At 44.0% G+C, this 12,165-nt stretch overlaps 3 protein-coding genes and 1 non-coding gene across 6 annotated transcripts in view; all 4 read left to right on the forward strand.

Moving 5' to 3' along the window:
• Window positions 1–62: 62 nt before the first annotated feature.
• Window positions 63–3,385, forward strand: cd83 (CD83 molecule). The gene is made up of 5 exons (XM_019871822.1): window positions 63–133; window positions 200–324; window positions 1,642–1,879; window positions 2,254–2,357; window positions 3,013–3,385. Exons 1-5 carry the CDS (start codon window positions 94–96, stop codon window positions 3,085–3,087), a joined length of 582 nt encoding a protein of 193 aa, XP_019727381.1. The 5' UTR covers window positions 63–93; the 3' UTR covers window positions 3,088–3,385.
• A 3,391-nt stretch (window positions 3,386–6,776) lies between these two features.
• Window positions 6,777–9,391, forward strand: cfap418 (cilia and flagella associated protein 418). Its single transcript, XM_019871821.1, has 6 exons — window positions 6,777–7,632; window positions 7,785–7,878; window positions 8,160–8,221; window positions 8,305–8,370; window positions 8,455–8,550; window positions 8,884–9,391. Exons 1-6 carry the CDS (start codon window positions 7,502–7,504, stop codon window positions 9,041–9,043), a joined length of 609 nt encoding a protein of 202 aa, XP_019727380.1. The 5' UTR covers window positions 6,777–7,501; the 3' UTR covers window positions 9,044–9,391.
• On the forward strand, window positions 6,782–6,863 carry trnas-aga (transfer RNA serine (anticodon AGA)). Its single transcript has one exon. It is a non-coding gene; the product is annotated as a tRNA-Ser (tRNA).
• A 522-nt stretch (window positions 9,392–9,913) lies between the features above and the next one.
• The window catches only part of LOC109516970 (WD repeat-containing protein 73-like), an 8,286-nt gene continuing 6,034 nt past the window's right edge, over window positions 9,914–12,165 (forward strand). For 2 of the 3 annotated variants that reach the window (XM_019871816.1, XM_019871817.1), the window contains exons 1-2: window positions 9,987–10,041; window positions 10,772–11,521. In XM_019871816.1, the coding sequence (XP_019727375.1) occupies window positions 10,893–11,521 (629 nt within the window). In that variant the 5' untranslated portion in view covers window positions 9,987–10,041; window positions 10,772–10,892. Of the gene's footprint in view, window positions 10,042–10,771; window positions 11,522–12,165 lie in introns of all 3 variants that reach the window. The other variant, XM_019871818.1, reaches the window with a different exon arrangement.

Consider the following 12,165-nt stretch of genomic DNA (forward strand, 5'->3'; position numbering starts at 1 on the left):
AGTAACCACGCCCCCGGTCAGGCCACGCCCTTTCCTCTTTTTTCTTCACTCGCCATTGCCATCTATGCTCAGGCAAGCAGACAGCCGTCAACAATGTGTGCGATTCTAATGACCTTCCTCCTACTGTCACTCGGTGAGTATTTTCAAATACAATCACGAATTTGTTTCATATACGACTGTAACGTATTATTCCGTCTAGGTGGCGGCTGGGCTCGGAGCGAGGAAGTGCACATTGTTTGGGGTGTTTTGGGTGACAATTGCTCATTGCCATGCACTGCACAGGTCAAACCAGGAGTGCAGTACTTGTCTGTTAGTTGGTACAAGGTAAATGGCGTGCATTGACTGTTGGACTATTTTTTTATTTCGTTGTTTACCATTGTCTTTGCTTTCACGCTTTCACTTTCGTTTGTGTGTGTCTGTGCGCGCGCGCGCGCGCACCACTTTTACTTTTGTTATTACTATTCCCAGTAATCATCTGCAGTGGGCTTTGAATTCCATCTAAAAATTAAAAAAAAGCCGCCTATGTTCAAACATAGGATACAGTCGGATCCATCCATTTTTAAATCCGCAAATCCTCTAAAAGCAAGGTTGTCCAAACTCGGTCCTCAAGGGCCTCTGTCCTACCTGTTTTCTAGTTGTCCCAGGAGCAACACACCTGATTCAAATAATCGGGATTGTTCTAATGCTGCTTCAGAGTTGGCTGATGAGCTGATCATTTGAGTCAGGTGTGTTGCAGCCAGGAAAGAAAACAGGCAGGATGATGGCCGGCCTATCTCAGCAGTCTTCTGACAGTAGGTGGGATACACCTTGAATGAGTTCCCTCAAAATTAAAAATTTCCCAAACATTATTGTATTGTTGGGTGAGACCGTGGCCGACTCATTGGCACAGTGTTAGCGAAGTGCGGTTCCTCAAGAGTCATGTCTTGCCTGTTTTAGAGCTTTCCCTATTCCGACACACCCGATTCAATTGATCGTGATCATTTCAGGCTTTGACAGAGCTTGCCGATGAGCTGCTCGTTTGAATCAGGTGTGCTGGAGTCTGGCTCACTTAAAAATGTTAAATGCAAAATTGTTGACTAAAATCGTAAAATGAAGTAAATATTTTGCAAAGAATAAAAACTGAAAAAATAATTAATACATTTAGATTCAACAATTTTTGTGGAAAATGGCTACATTAATCCAACAAATATGACAGTAGTCTTGATCATGTCAACAAAACACCTAGCCCAGGGGTCGGCAACCCGCGGCTCTGGAGCCGCATGCGGCTCTTTAGCGCCCTCCTGTGGCTCCCTAGAGCTTTTTCAAAAATGTTTGAAAATGGAAAAAGATAGGAGGGAAATACTTTTTTTTTTTAAATATGGTTTCTGTCAGAGGACAAACATGACACAAACATTATTAACGTTTTCCGATGCTGTAAAAATGTGTCGAATGAATATTAAATGTCAACATTTCGTCGACGAATATTTGCGTCATAGCCTGCGACACACGTTTCTATTAGCAGGGCGGGATGTCAGTCAGAGAGGGGGGGTTTTTTTTAAAAAAAAAAAAAAAAACCCCTAGCCTACGTATACATCAATCTAACGGAAAAGGCTAGCCACCGCTACATTCTCAGAGGCTCACCGAACCGTGTCGATGTGACAGATGGAGCTGCGCGGCAACCCACCCACGCCGCAACGCCGAGGCCTAGTGTTGCGCGATCTGCCCGACGGCGCGGTCGAGCGCTATGTGAGCCTGACGCGGGAGGTGATCCTCAACAACGACACCAACGACATCCTGCTGCCCAACGTCACGTGCCGCGACAACATCGCGTACAAATGCCGCCTGTACGCACCCGTCGGGGAAAGAAACCTAGAGGGAGAGGTGGTCCTCAAGCTGTCAGGTGCGACTTACCGGAAGCATTCGACTTGTTGTACCGCCGTCCCTAATTTTGAATTTACGAGTCGCCATTTGGTCGACTTATGGAGCGATTCAGTTACTGTGATGCCCTCGTAAGTGGGCAAGGGGAGCCACAGTCACATGTCAACTCTTTATTAAAATTGTAAAGTCAAACAAAAATCTAAAAATGAACGGGGAAATCCCAGCTCCAGTTCCCATCGTGAGTGTGATGCGGGGGTGGGGGAACTTCTGGGCAACTCTAAAAAAAAGATTCATTTCTGGAGCTTCTCTTTTTTTCTTATAATCAAAACACGGATGAAGTCACTTGACTATCCATGAGACCACTAATCATTGCACTTATTTTTTGACCATTTACAGATTGCCCCGGCATACCCATTGGAGTCCTGAAAATGAATATTGAATGGATCATTTTGCTTTCTGCTGTAATGATCCTGACACTCTTTTTCTCCCTGCTGTCTTATGTAAGTCACACACACAAAAACGTAACACACACACACGCACATAAAAAAAAAAAGCCGCCGCCAGGAATTTCAACAGTAATGTGTTGCTGCTTTGTGTGTGTTAAAGTAGCAGTTGTTTTCTGATCTATTTTCATTTCCGTTGGCCCGTCTGTGGCGTTTCACATGATTTGTCAGCAGACGTCCATTTGAAAAAAATATGGGAACATCTTAGTGTTGAAAAAGACGATGTGTACTCGTCTCGAGTCCTATGCGTCAGTTTTACAGTCAACGTCAGCTACGAGGGGCAAACAAATTGAAGCACGCACACCGGGCGTCGTTTATGGGGTCTTTTTATTTCCTCAAAGAGGTGTGATCGTCTCCCATTTCGCGAGTGAGAGCGAACAGGTGCTCATACCTTCAAAAGTGTTTTTTTTTTTTTTTTTGTCATTTTCAGCTTGATTTAATATTTTAAAATGTGTTGAAAATGTGTGGGAGTTGTGAAGCTTTTTGATTTTTGTTTTTGTTTTTTTTTTAAGGTATAGTCTTTCTTCAACTGTTACGGGCTCATCTAACTTCTCATTGTTTTTCCCAAATATGACTGCTTGAGCTGTTTTTCATGTTGATGTGCATTTCTAATAAATAAATAAAATAAGAACACTATTTCCTATCCCCACAGTGCCTTTTGAGAAAGCGCCGGCAGGACCAAAAAAAAGGGTGGAAAGATGTCAAAGCGTCACTGGGCGCCATATGAGAGTTTGCCAATGGATCTCCAGGTTGTGTGCCGAAACATCCATGCGTCCATCCCTTCTTCGAGCCGCTTATCCTCACGAGGGTCCCGGCCGGGCGTGCTGGAGCCGCCCCGGAGCAGTAGGCGGGGTACACCATGAACTGGTTGCCAGCCAATTGCAGGTCGCACGTAGACAAACACCCATTCACACTCACAAACACACCGAGAGACAATGTAGAGCAGGGGTGCCCAATACGTCGATCGCGATGGATGGTAGCTCAGGGACTGGTCTTGAGTTGATCACGAGGGGTGTTGAGGAAAAAAAAAGTGTGTCTATGTGGGTGTTATTAATATGATATTTTTTATTTTATTTTATTATCAGTCTCACTTTTGCAAAAAAAAAAATAAATAAATAAAATCACAAAAGCAGGTCACCTTTAACCTACGGGGGCGCGTGACCTGCATCGCCGGAAGTTGTTAGCGGCCAATAGTCTAGAATTGCAGCTTGCGATTAGAGCTGTTGCGCTCTGTCTTTTATTGTTTTTATTCTCATTCAGACTTTGTTTCATGTACAATTCGCCGAGGCCATTGGCAAAGAATGGAAATTTGGGGGGCCGGAAGAAGCACTTTTACCCTGGAGAACCCAAGAACCCTTTTCTTCTTTGGAAAATGAAAAATTGTACATTAAGTAACTGCTATATGTTCACTGAACACCAAAATATATGGGTTTTTTTTTCAAATATTTAATGCTTTAATCCTAACTTACGATTAGGGCCAAATTTGACCCTGTGGGTTCTCCAGGGTTAAACCCAGCCGCTGGGGAGCAGTTCCCTCCCCTGGGGGTACACTGTTCCCCGGTGCCGGTCCCAAGCCCGGAGAAATGGGGAGGGCTGCGTCAGGAAGGGCATCCGGCCTAAAACTTTTGCTAAGACGGACATGCGAGTTGGTAGGGCGGTTTGCAGGGACGGATGGGAATTAATGACTCGCTGTGGCGACCCCTGAAAAGGGATGTGCCGAAAGGAGAAGAAGAAGAAGTTCTCCAGGGTTAAAATGAACACGCCGCAACAGTGCGTCCCATGCCTCCGCGCCGGGTTTCGACGAAGGTGGGCAGGGATGTCCTTTTCACAAACCTACAAACTCTTGCGTGTACTTTAGTTTTCTGTTTCGTTCATCTTAGTTGCTCATCAGGGCATGCGTGTGTAAGTGCGCGTCTGTGAGGTAACGGGTCAATCGTGGAGGTCGGTTCATCGAAAAATAGATGTTCGGTAAAAAAAAGCTTGGGCACCCCTGATCCGTGAATGATCAGTTAACCTACCATACATGTTTTTGGAATGTGGAAGGAAATCCCGAGTACCTGGATAAAACCTACGCAGGCATGAATAAAATATACAAACACTACACAGGAAGGCTGAGACCCGGATCCTAAAAAGACTTGACTAAAATGACAGAAAGATTTAATAACAAAGAATAAGCAACAAGTGCTCTATAAATACCATTAAATTGAGTTGAGAACATGAGGAGCAAGTATAATAGATAGATGACCGAATGTCGTGACATTAAAGTGTCAAAAAGAAAAACAAAAAGAAAGCGTAAGATGGGAAAAAATATATATTTTTAAACTCTTTCAGGGACAGCGGTTACGACAGTGGACAGTTAATGTTACAGGGTGCATGAAAGGGTTAAACACCCTCGATTCCTCAAAAAGTGGTGATAAACCTCCAACGTGTGTTTACCACCAAAAACAGAACCTTACAATGGGCAGAATTTCTCGGCGCAGCCGAGGCGTTGAGGGGGTTTGGTAGCCTCACTCTTGCTTCTCTGCTTTTAGCCAATGAGGTGGTGCTGTTGGCTTCTTGGAGCCGGCCGGGATCCCCAACTTGAACTGGAGCATTTCGCAGCCGAGTGTGAATCGGTTGGGATGATCATCGGAACCTTCAAATCTCTGCCCTCTGCGGGTCCAGGATGAAGGAATTTAAGTATCTTGGGGTCTTGTTCACGAGTGAGGGCAGGAGGGAGCGGGAGATTGAAAGGCGGATCGGTGCGGCGTCGACTGTTGATGCGGACTTTGTTGTGGTAAAGAATGAGCTGGGCCAAAAAGGCGAAGCTCTCAATTTACCGGTCGATCCGCATTCCTACCCTCACCTATGGTCACGAGATATGTGACCGAAAGAACGAGATCGCGAAGATAAATGGCCAAAATGAGTTTCCTCTGCAGGGTGTCCAGAGGCTCTCCCTTAAAAATAAGGTGAGATGCTCTGTCATCCGGGAGGGGCTCAGACTTGAGCCGCTTCTCTCCATCTTCGCGAGGAGCCAGATGAGGTGGCTCGGGCATCTGATTAGGAATGCCTCCTGGACACCTCTCTGGTGAGGTCCCACTGGAAAAAACAAAACAAAAAAAACAACAAAAAAGAAAAACAAAAAAAAAACAAAAAAGTAAAAAATTGATTAAAAATGTGTTGAAAGAAAAATGTGACTGGGTTATTCCATGACTGCTAAAACTGCAAGAATGTGGGAGTCCACCTTAAATCGGTTTACCACGAAACATGAGGATTAGCCCCCACCCCCACCCCAAAAAAAACAGGAAAAAATAAATTTAAAAAAGGTTGAAAAAAAATGACGGGGTGATTCCGTGGATGCCAAACTGCGAGTATGTGGGGGTCCACCTTCAATATCTGTTTCCCACGAAAGACGAATATTAGCCCCCCCCCCCCCAAAAAGAAAAAGTGTTAAAAAAACAAAAATAAGAAAAATGGATTTAAAAAATGTTGAAAAAAAATGACTGGGTGATTCCGTGGATGCCAAACTACGAGTAGGTGGGGGTCCACATTTGATAGGCATTTTCTGGCTCCGGCCTTCCTGTGTGGAGTTTGCATGTTCTCCCCGTGCCTGCTGGGTTTTTCCCGGGTACTTCGATTTCCTCCCACGTTCCAAAAATATGCAGGGCAGGTTAATGGAAGACTCTAAATTGCCCTCTTGGTGTTGTGAGCGCAAATGGTTGTTTGTCTATGTGTGCCCTGTGATTGGCTGGAAACCGGTTCAGGGTGTAACCCGCCTACTGTCCGAAGACAGCTGGGATAGGCTCCAGCAATCCCCGCGACCCTTGTGAGGATAAAGCGAATCATAATATGGAAGAATGGATGGGTAACTAGTCCCAAATTAATGTCCTGCCTTCCTTCCTTCTGTACAACAATAAAGACGTCAAATAACCCCCCAAATCTCACGTGTGAAATGAATTGACGAAGAGGAAAATGAAGATTCAAATTTTTTATTTTATTGAGGATTTTTTTTTCTTTTCTTTCCACTTTGGTTTGTTTTCATTAATTATTTCGAGACACCAAAAACAATTGGCGGCATGTTTCTCACGTAATTTACAAAAAACAAATTCCATACCGATGGTGTGTGGCTTTTGACAGTTTCCTATTTCCTGCAACGACTCAAATCGAAACAGATGACAAAAAAACGTGGTGACATTCACTTCCTTGTTTCACTTCACTGGTTAGGATGTCTCATAAGTCTTTTTACCTTACATGAAAAAAAAATCACAGAAGTGGAAAATATGAAATTTAGGGATAATTTTAATGTAGTGGAATATCCCTGTCCTCTGATTTTGCTGATTTGGTCATATGGAAGCATTCAATGCAATCAAATTTCAGCTACGCTTGGTCACAACCGACGTAAATTATTAGATAAATCAAATAAGGTCGTAGTTCATTTATGTGTTGTCGTGGCCGAGTGGTTAAGGCGATGGACTAGAAATCCATTGGGGTCTCCCCGCGCAGGTTCGAATCCTGCCGACAACGCAAGGCACATATTTTATGCAATTAGTTTGTGTTACTAATTTGTTTTTCCTACCCTTACATATTTACATTTGTAACGCTTTTTTCAAGATGTTTTATTATTGATCGGATATTTTAACCATTGTCATTTGTTGTTTCCGATGTGCTTCATGTACTGTTTAATACAAAAAAGCACATACAGTTACTATTAATAAACTGTTAATTGTCATTTCTTAAGTTCTTTTATTGTTTTCATTTGAATTGACACAAGTTAGACACAATAGCGACATTATTTTTCCCGAAGGGTTGATTGCGCATTTCTGCAGTGTGACGAAGCTACATAAAGCGTCGTCCTTAAACTGGTACGATTGTACTTTCTTTTGAACTTTCAAAGTACATGAAAGAGGTAAAATTGTTGTACTTTAAACTGCAAGAAAAAACCCAATAAATAAGCCTTTAATGAATCGAAAATACATTTCATTTGAATATAAGAGAATTGTTTGAATTTCAATTTTTCGAGACAAAATAAAAGAATAGTATAAACATTTACTTCGAAGGATTGTCTGTGCATGTCCGGTTTACGACCGCGTTACTTAGCAACGTCAAATGTTGTCGTAAAAGCGATTTAGTTAGCTTGTAGCGCTAATGGAGCTAAAGCCGCCATGGATGACGATCTGGATGAGTTGTTAGACGAGGTGGAAAAGAAGTTTTGTCGCAACATTTCCGTCAGCCTGGCGAGTCCCATGAAGGATGGCAAGTGCGGTAAAGACTCCGGCGAGCGTCGGAATGTCGGGTATACCAAGCTAATGTTGCTAAAGCTAATGAGCAGAGATGGCATTTTCCTGACGTTCTATAAGTGTAGCTTTCCTATGTGGCTCATTTTATTGATGTTATTTTTTAACGGCGAGTCTTTCATAGCTTAATTAGTATACATTGTGCCACCAGATGTGGGCAGAAGAAAAACAGCATCACTGAGGACATTGACGCTCTCCTGGAGGAATTACAGGAGGAAGACCTCAGTCATGCACCTCAGGATAAGGTGAATACTTCGGGATGAAAATTGTTTCCATCAGACGACCGAGCCACGACTCAATTGAACACTTGAGTAAAATAATCTTGTTTCTATAAATGTCACAGTATTTTTAAAAATCTTTTCGTTTGCATGATCCCTTGCAATTCCTCCACTGCACGCTGTAAAAACAAATCTATAATTGTCGATCCCTGGGGTATTATGGCTAAAGCAAAAGATAATAATGTCAGTTTTAAGATTCTGAATGCTAATTGACTTGGTTAAATCTATTTTTGCTCATTTAATGTCAGATTGCGCCACCTCCCAAAAGAAATCGGGACGACCAGATTCATTCTCAGCCTGGAGGAAGAAAGTGAGCTAAATGAGCGGCCCAAATATTCTGAAACTCCTCCGGTTTAATGCCCCAGCCCTCCCTCCCTCCATGCATCCATCCAGGTGCTGTCCTATTTACCTCGGAGGAAGTGCCGTGGCAAAAGGAGTGGGAACGGCCGCATCCAAGAGGTGCCAAAACCCAATATTTCTTCAATGCTGAGCTTTAATGCAATTTAAAACACATTGCAATGACCACTGGACGTGTGCGGGCAGGTCGTGTGACCAGCTGAGGTGCACCTCCTGCGACTTCCGGGTGTTGACGTTTGACAACTGCGAGTGGGACTCGTCATGCGATTACCTTTTCTTCAGGTGAGTCTAAACCACACTTTTCATCGACAGTGGTGCCTCTGCAACTACCGCCTATTTTAATAATTTATTAATCTGTCCATTATTTTTTTCATTTAATCAATGAATTTGATTTTTTTTTTAAATCCATGATTTAAAAAAATCCATCTGTTTATTCAAAAACTGCGCAGAAAAGGCACAAGCATAATTTGATTATGATGACATTTTTATTTAATTTGCATGTGCAATACATTTCACTTGAAAACATTAAGTACTTTTTTCCCCCCCCAGTGTTAATGTTCAAACTTGACATACTGTGGTGTGCAGTATTATTCAATATACTTTTCATATGTGCAGGAACAACATGCCCGACTGCAGGAAACTGGGAGCCAAGCTGAGGAAGCGAAGAGGCTTCCGGGCTTACGCTTGCCAATGTAGCTGGTTTACCGCCTCAGAGGTCACGGACGTGTTGCTGAAACCACATCTTAGATGGGTGTGCGCAAGACATCCGGACTAAACCGTCTTCATATGCTACTCGCAAAAAATAAATAAATAAATAAAAATGTACACACCTTGCTGTCCTCTAACGAACATCTGAATAGCAAAATTCACCTTTTGGGGGAATATACAAAAACATCCACTTTTTTGTCCATTTGTGACACTTCTTAACTTTTGGTGAGTTGTTTATCATCAACACGGCAACACCTCCTGTCCGGATCGGATTATTATGAGATGCTGTTTCACAAACATTATATTGTAATGCATAATATGAACACTTACTAAACACTTGAACCAGTCTACCGAGTTGACAAACTCCATCGTGCTGCTTCTCCAACCCAATATTGTCAATAAAACAGTAGCTGTGGCATAAGATGCATTTCATAAAATACAAGTGATAATTATGACAGCTTTTTGTCTTTTGACATTTTTAATGAGCCCACAAGATTCTCATTGAATTTGCTTTGTTGAAATGATTAAGAACATTTAGTTTTTTATCTTTGTAGAGTCATTTAATCTCAGGATAGGTTCATGAGAAGGTGAAATACATCGTGTGACAAATTGAACATCAATTTTCCAGTGTTACAACCTTCATTGAGCCAAAATTGCTACAGGAGGTATGTACAGTATATTAAAATAATAACTATATCTCCTCAATTAACTCATAAAATAACTTATCGTATACAGTACATGCCATGTCGTTTTTCTGTTGTATGAATGACAATAACAAGTGCAGACTCAACTCTACGCTCTTCCGTCTGGTAGAAGAGGATTTCATTTTTCGGCCTTTCACTACACTCCACTCACCGGTATGGACAGATGAATAAAGATACATTATTGACGGTCAGTAAATACAAAACCTGATCTATTTCCTGTTCGTCCTCCAGTCCAGTTGGTGGCGCTGTAACGTAGAAGGCGAACCGGAAAAGAGCTAACAAAAATTAACACGAGGAAAGAGATGGAAGATTCCGAATTTGATGAGCTTATAGATGACTGGTTTATCGAATCGTTGAAAACGTAAGTCATTTAGAAGGTTTGCTTGCCGACCTTTAAGAGCTAGCGTGTTTTTTTTTTACCTAAAGTAACGAGCACTGCTAGGAAATACGAAGAAATTAGCATACTAAAATTAGCGTGAGGACGTCTGCGGCTTTACATGTTGAACTCGCTGCGAATTTTTCCGAGTTTTGCAAAGCATCTAGTCATAACGCGAGTTTCTTTTACGACACGAAATTTAAATTTGTTTCAGGATTCAATTGCACATAACGCTTATTTCGGCTCGATTCTCCTCGTGGTTTTCAGGCTTCTCGGTCGTCTGCGGCTTTGCTGTCTACCACGACGATTTCTTATGTTACAGCACGTTTAATTTAAAACGCCCTAAGTTCTAATCGATTTCTTATTTTTGTCTTGCCTCTTACTTGAGCGATTCGTAGCCTGGCGGACGCCTGCGACTCTACAGCTTGAACTCCATTCGGAATTACTCTAAATTTGAGAGACTTATTAATCATTACTATTTTCTATATTACATTTCTTATTAGACCAACTCGTGTTTTAAATGTGTCTATTTCGTATGTTGGCCAGCCTTTGCCGATGCCATTTGCTTTACGCAATAATTTAAGTCTCCTCTCGAAGCTAATGTCATTGAATTAGATGTTTTTAATTCGTGCCACAGTAGGGAAATGGCTGTCTTTTTGAAAGAACATTTCTGAATGTAAAACTCATGACCCTGTCTTCTCTGTTTGTTGTGCAGGTACAGGGACCTTTATGTGTATCAGCTGGAGTTTCCCACCCGAGTCATCGAGTGGACGTCAGGGAAAAGTGAGTAAATCCATTTGCTAAAGCCTTTTCGATCATTGTTAGAAAAAAAAAAAATGGACTGGAAGTATGGCTCCGGTGTGCCTGGGAATCACCCAAATCCTGGCAACTACCTCACCGGCGGAAGCATGCCAAGCAACTATGGGTACGAAATACCCTCCAGTCATCTTCCTCCCGGATTCCCCTGTGTTCTCCCACCTCCGCAACCTCCTCCTTTGGGCTACTTCCCCAACATTCCACCTCCGCTTCCGACGTATCCACCAGTAGTGCAGAATTATCACTGGAATCCGCCAAATACCGACTTCCAGGCACCAAGTGAGATTTGTCCTGAGTCTCCCGTGGATGAAAAAGCTCTCCAGAGGAAGCAGGATGAACAGTGGCTTAGTCATTTCTTAAAAAGAAGATCCAGGGAGACTAAGGAAGACGCTCAAACGCAGCAGCCGCAATCTTATCCAGATTTCGGAGACGTTCTAAGCGACGCCGCTGGTCTCGCTTCCCGGATGTCCGAGTTCTGCCAAAACCTCACGAACAACCTGCACGAGGACGGTGCCGCCTGGGCCACCACTTACGAGGACGCCGTGCGTCTAAAACAAGACCTCCAGGATAAACTGTCGCGTCTGGCCGATGGATTTGAAGCTAAAAAGCGGCACGTGGCTCGGGTGCGAGAGCGGCGGCTGAAAAGCAGGCAAAAAGCAGAGCTGTTCCAAGCCGAGCGGGAGGTGCGGCGAGCTGAGAAGGAGAGTGCCGTGGACAAGTGGCGGCTGCGACAAATCCACCAGGCGGAGGAGGAGAAGAAGGAACGCGAGCTGAAGCTGGCGGCCGACTCGGTCTTGTGCGAGGTGCGCAAGAAGCAGAGCGACATCAAGCGCATGCAGGACGTCCTGCGCTCGCTGGAGAAACTGCGGCGGCTGCGTAAGGACGCCGCCTCCCGCAGGGGCGTGAGCACCGGGGAGGACGAGGATGTGGCGTTCCAGCGCCAACTGGACGGGCTGCGGCGCGTCATCAAGGCCAGGACGCACATCTACACGGCAGAGGAGAAGGCGCTGACGGTGATGCTGGACGGCGTGCAAGAGGAAGAGCGGCGGGCTCTCAGGAAGGACAGGGAGAGGCGGCAAAAGCACAAAATGGACGCCATGCTGTTCGGCGAAGAGACGCCTGTCGCTGACGCCCTGCGGCCCTTTACGGAGTACTACGCCCACGCAGAGTCTTCGCTCCACGCTTTGCTTCACGTACGGCAACAGTGGGACGTCTTCCTGGTGCCGGATGATCATTGCGATGGGACGACAATCCCGACGGACTGGATCCTGCCCCAGCCGCCCTCCCACCCCG

Source organism: Hippocampus comes, unplaced genomic scaffold (genome assembly GCF_001891065.2).
Source record: "Hippocampus comes isolate QL1 unplaced genomic scaffold, H_comes_QL1_v1.1 scaffold743, whole genome shotgun sequence".
Classification (NCBI taxonomy): domain Eukaryota; kingdom Metazoa; phylum Chordata; class Actinopteri; order Syngnathiformes; family Syngnathidae; genus Hippocampus; species Hippocampus comes.

Coding starts and splice junctions, on each gene's coding strand:
- cd83 (XM_019871822.1), top strand. CDS start 94: ATGTGTGCGATTCTAATGACCTTCCTCCTACTGTCACTCG. Junction 325..1,641: donor TGTCTGTTAGTTGGTACAAG/GTAAATGGCGTG, acceptor TCGATGTGACAG/ATGGAGCTGCGCGGCAACCC. Junction 2,358..3,012: donor TTTTCTCCCTGCTGTCTTAT/GTAAGTCACACA, acceptor CTATCCCCACAG/TGCCTTTTGAGAAAGCGCCG.
- cfap418 (XM_019871821.1), top strand. CDS start 7,502: ATGGATGACGATCTGGATGAGTTGTTAGACGAGGTGGAAAAGAAGTTT. Junction 7,879..8,159: donor GTCATGCACCTCAGGATAAG/GTGAATACTTCG, acceptor ATTTAATGTCAG/ATTGCGCCACCTCCCAAAAG. Junction 8,371..8,454: donor GGAACGGCCGCATCCAAGAG/GTGCCAAAACCC, acceptor GTGTGCGGGCAG/GTCGTGTGACCAGCTGAGGT.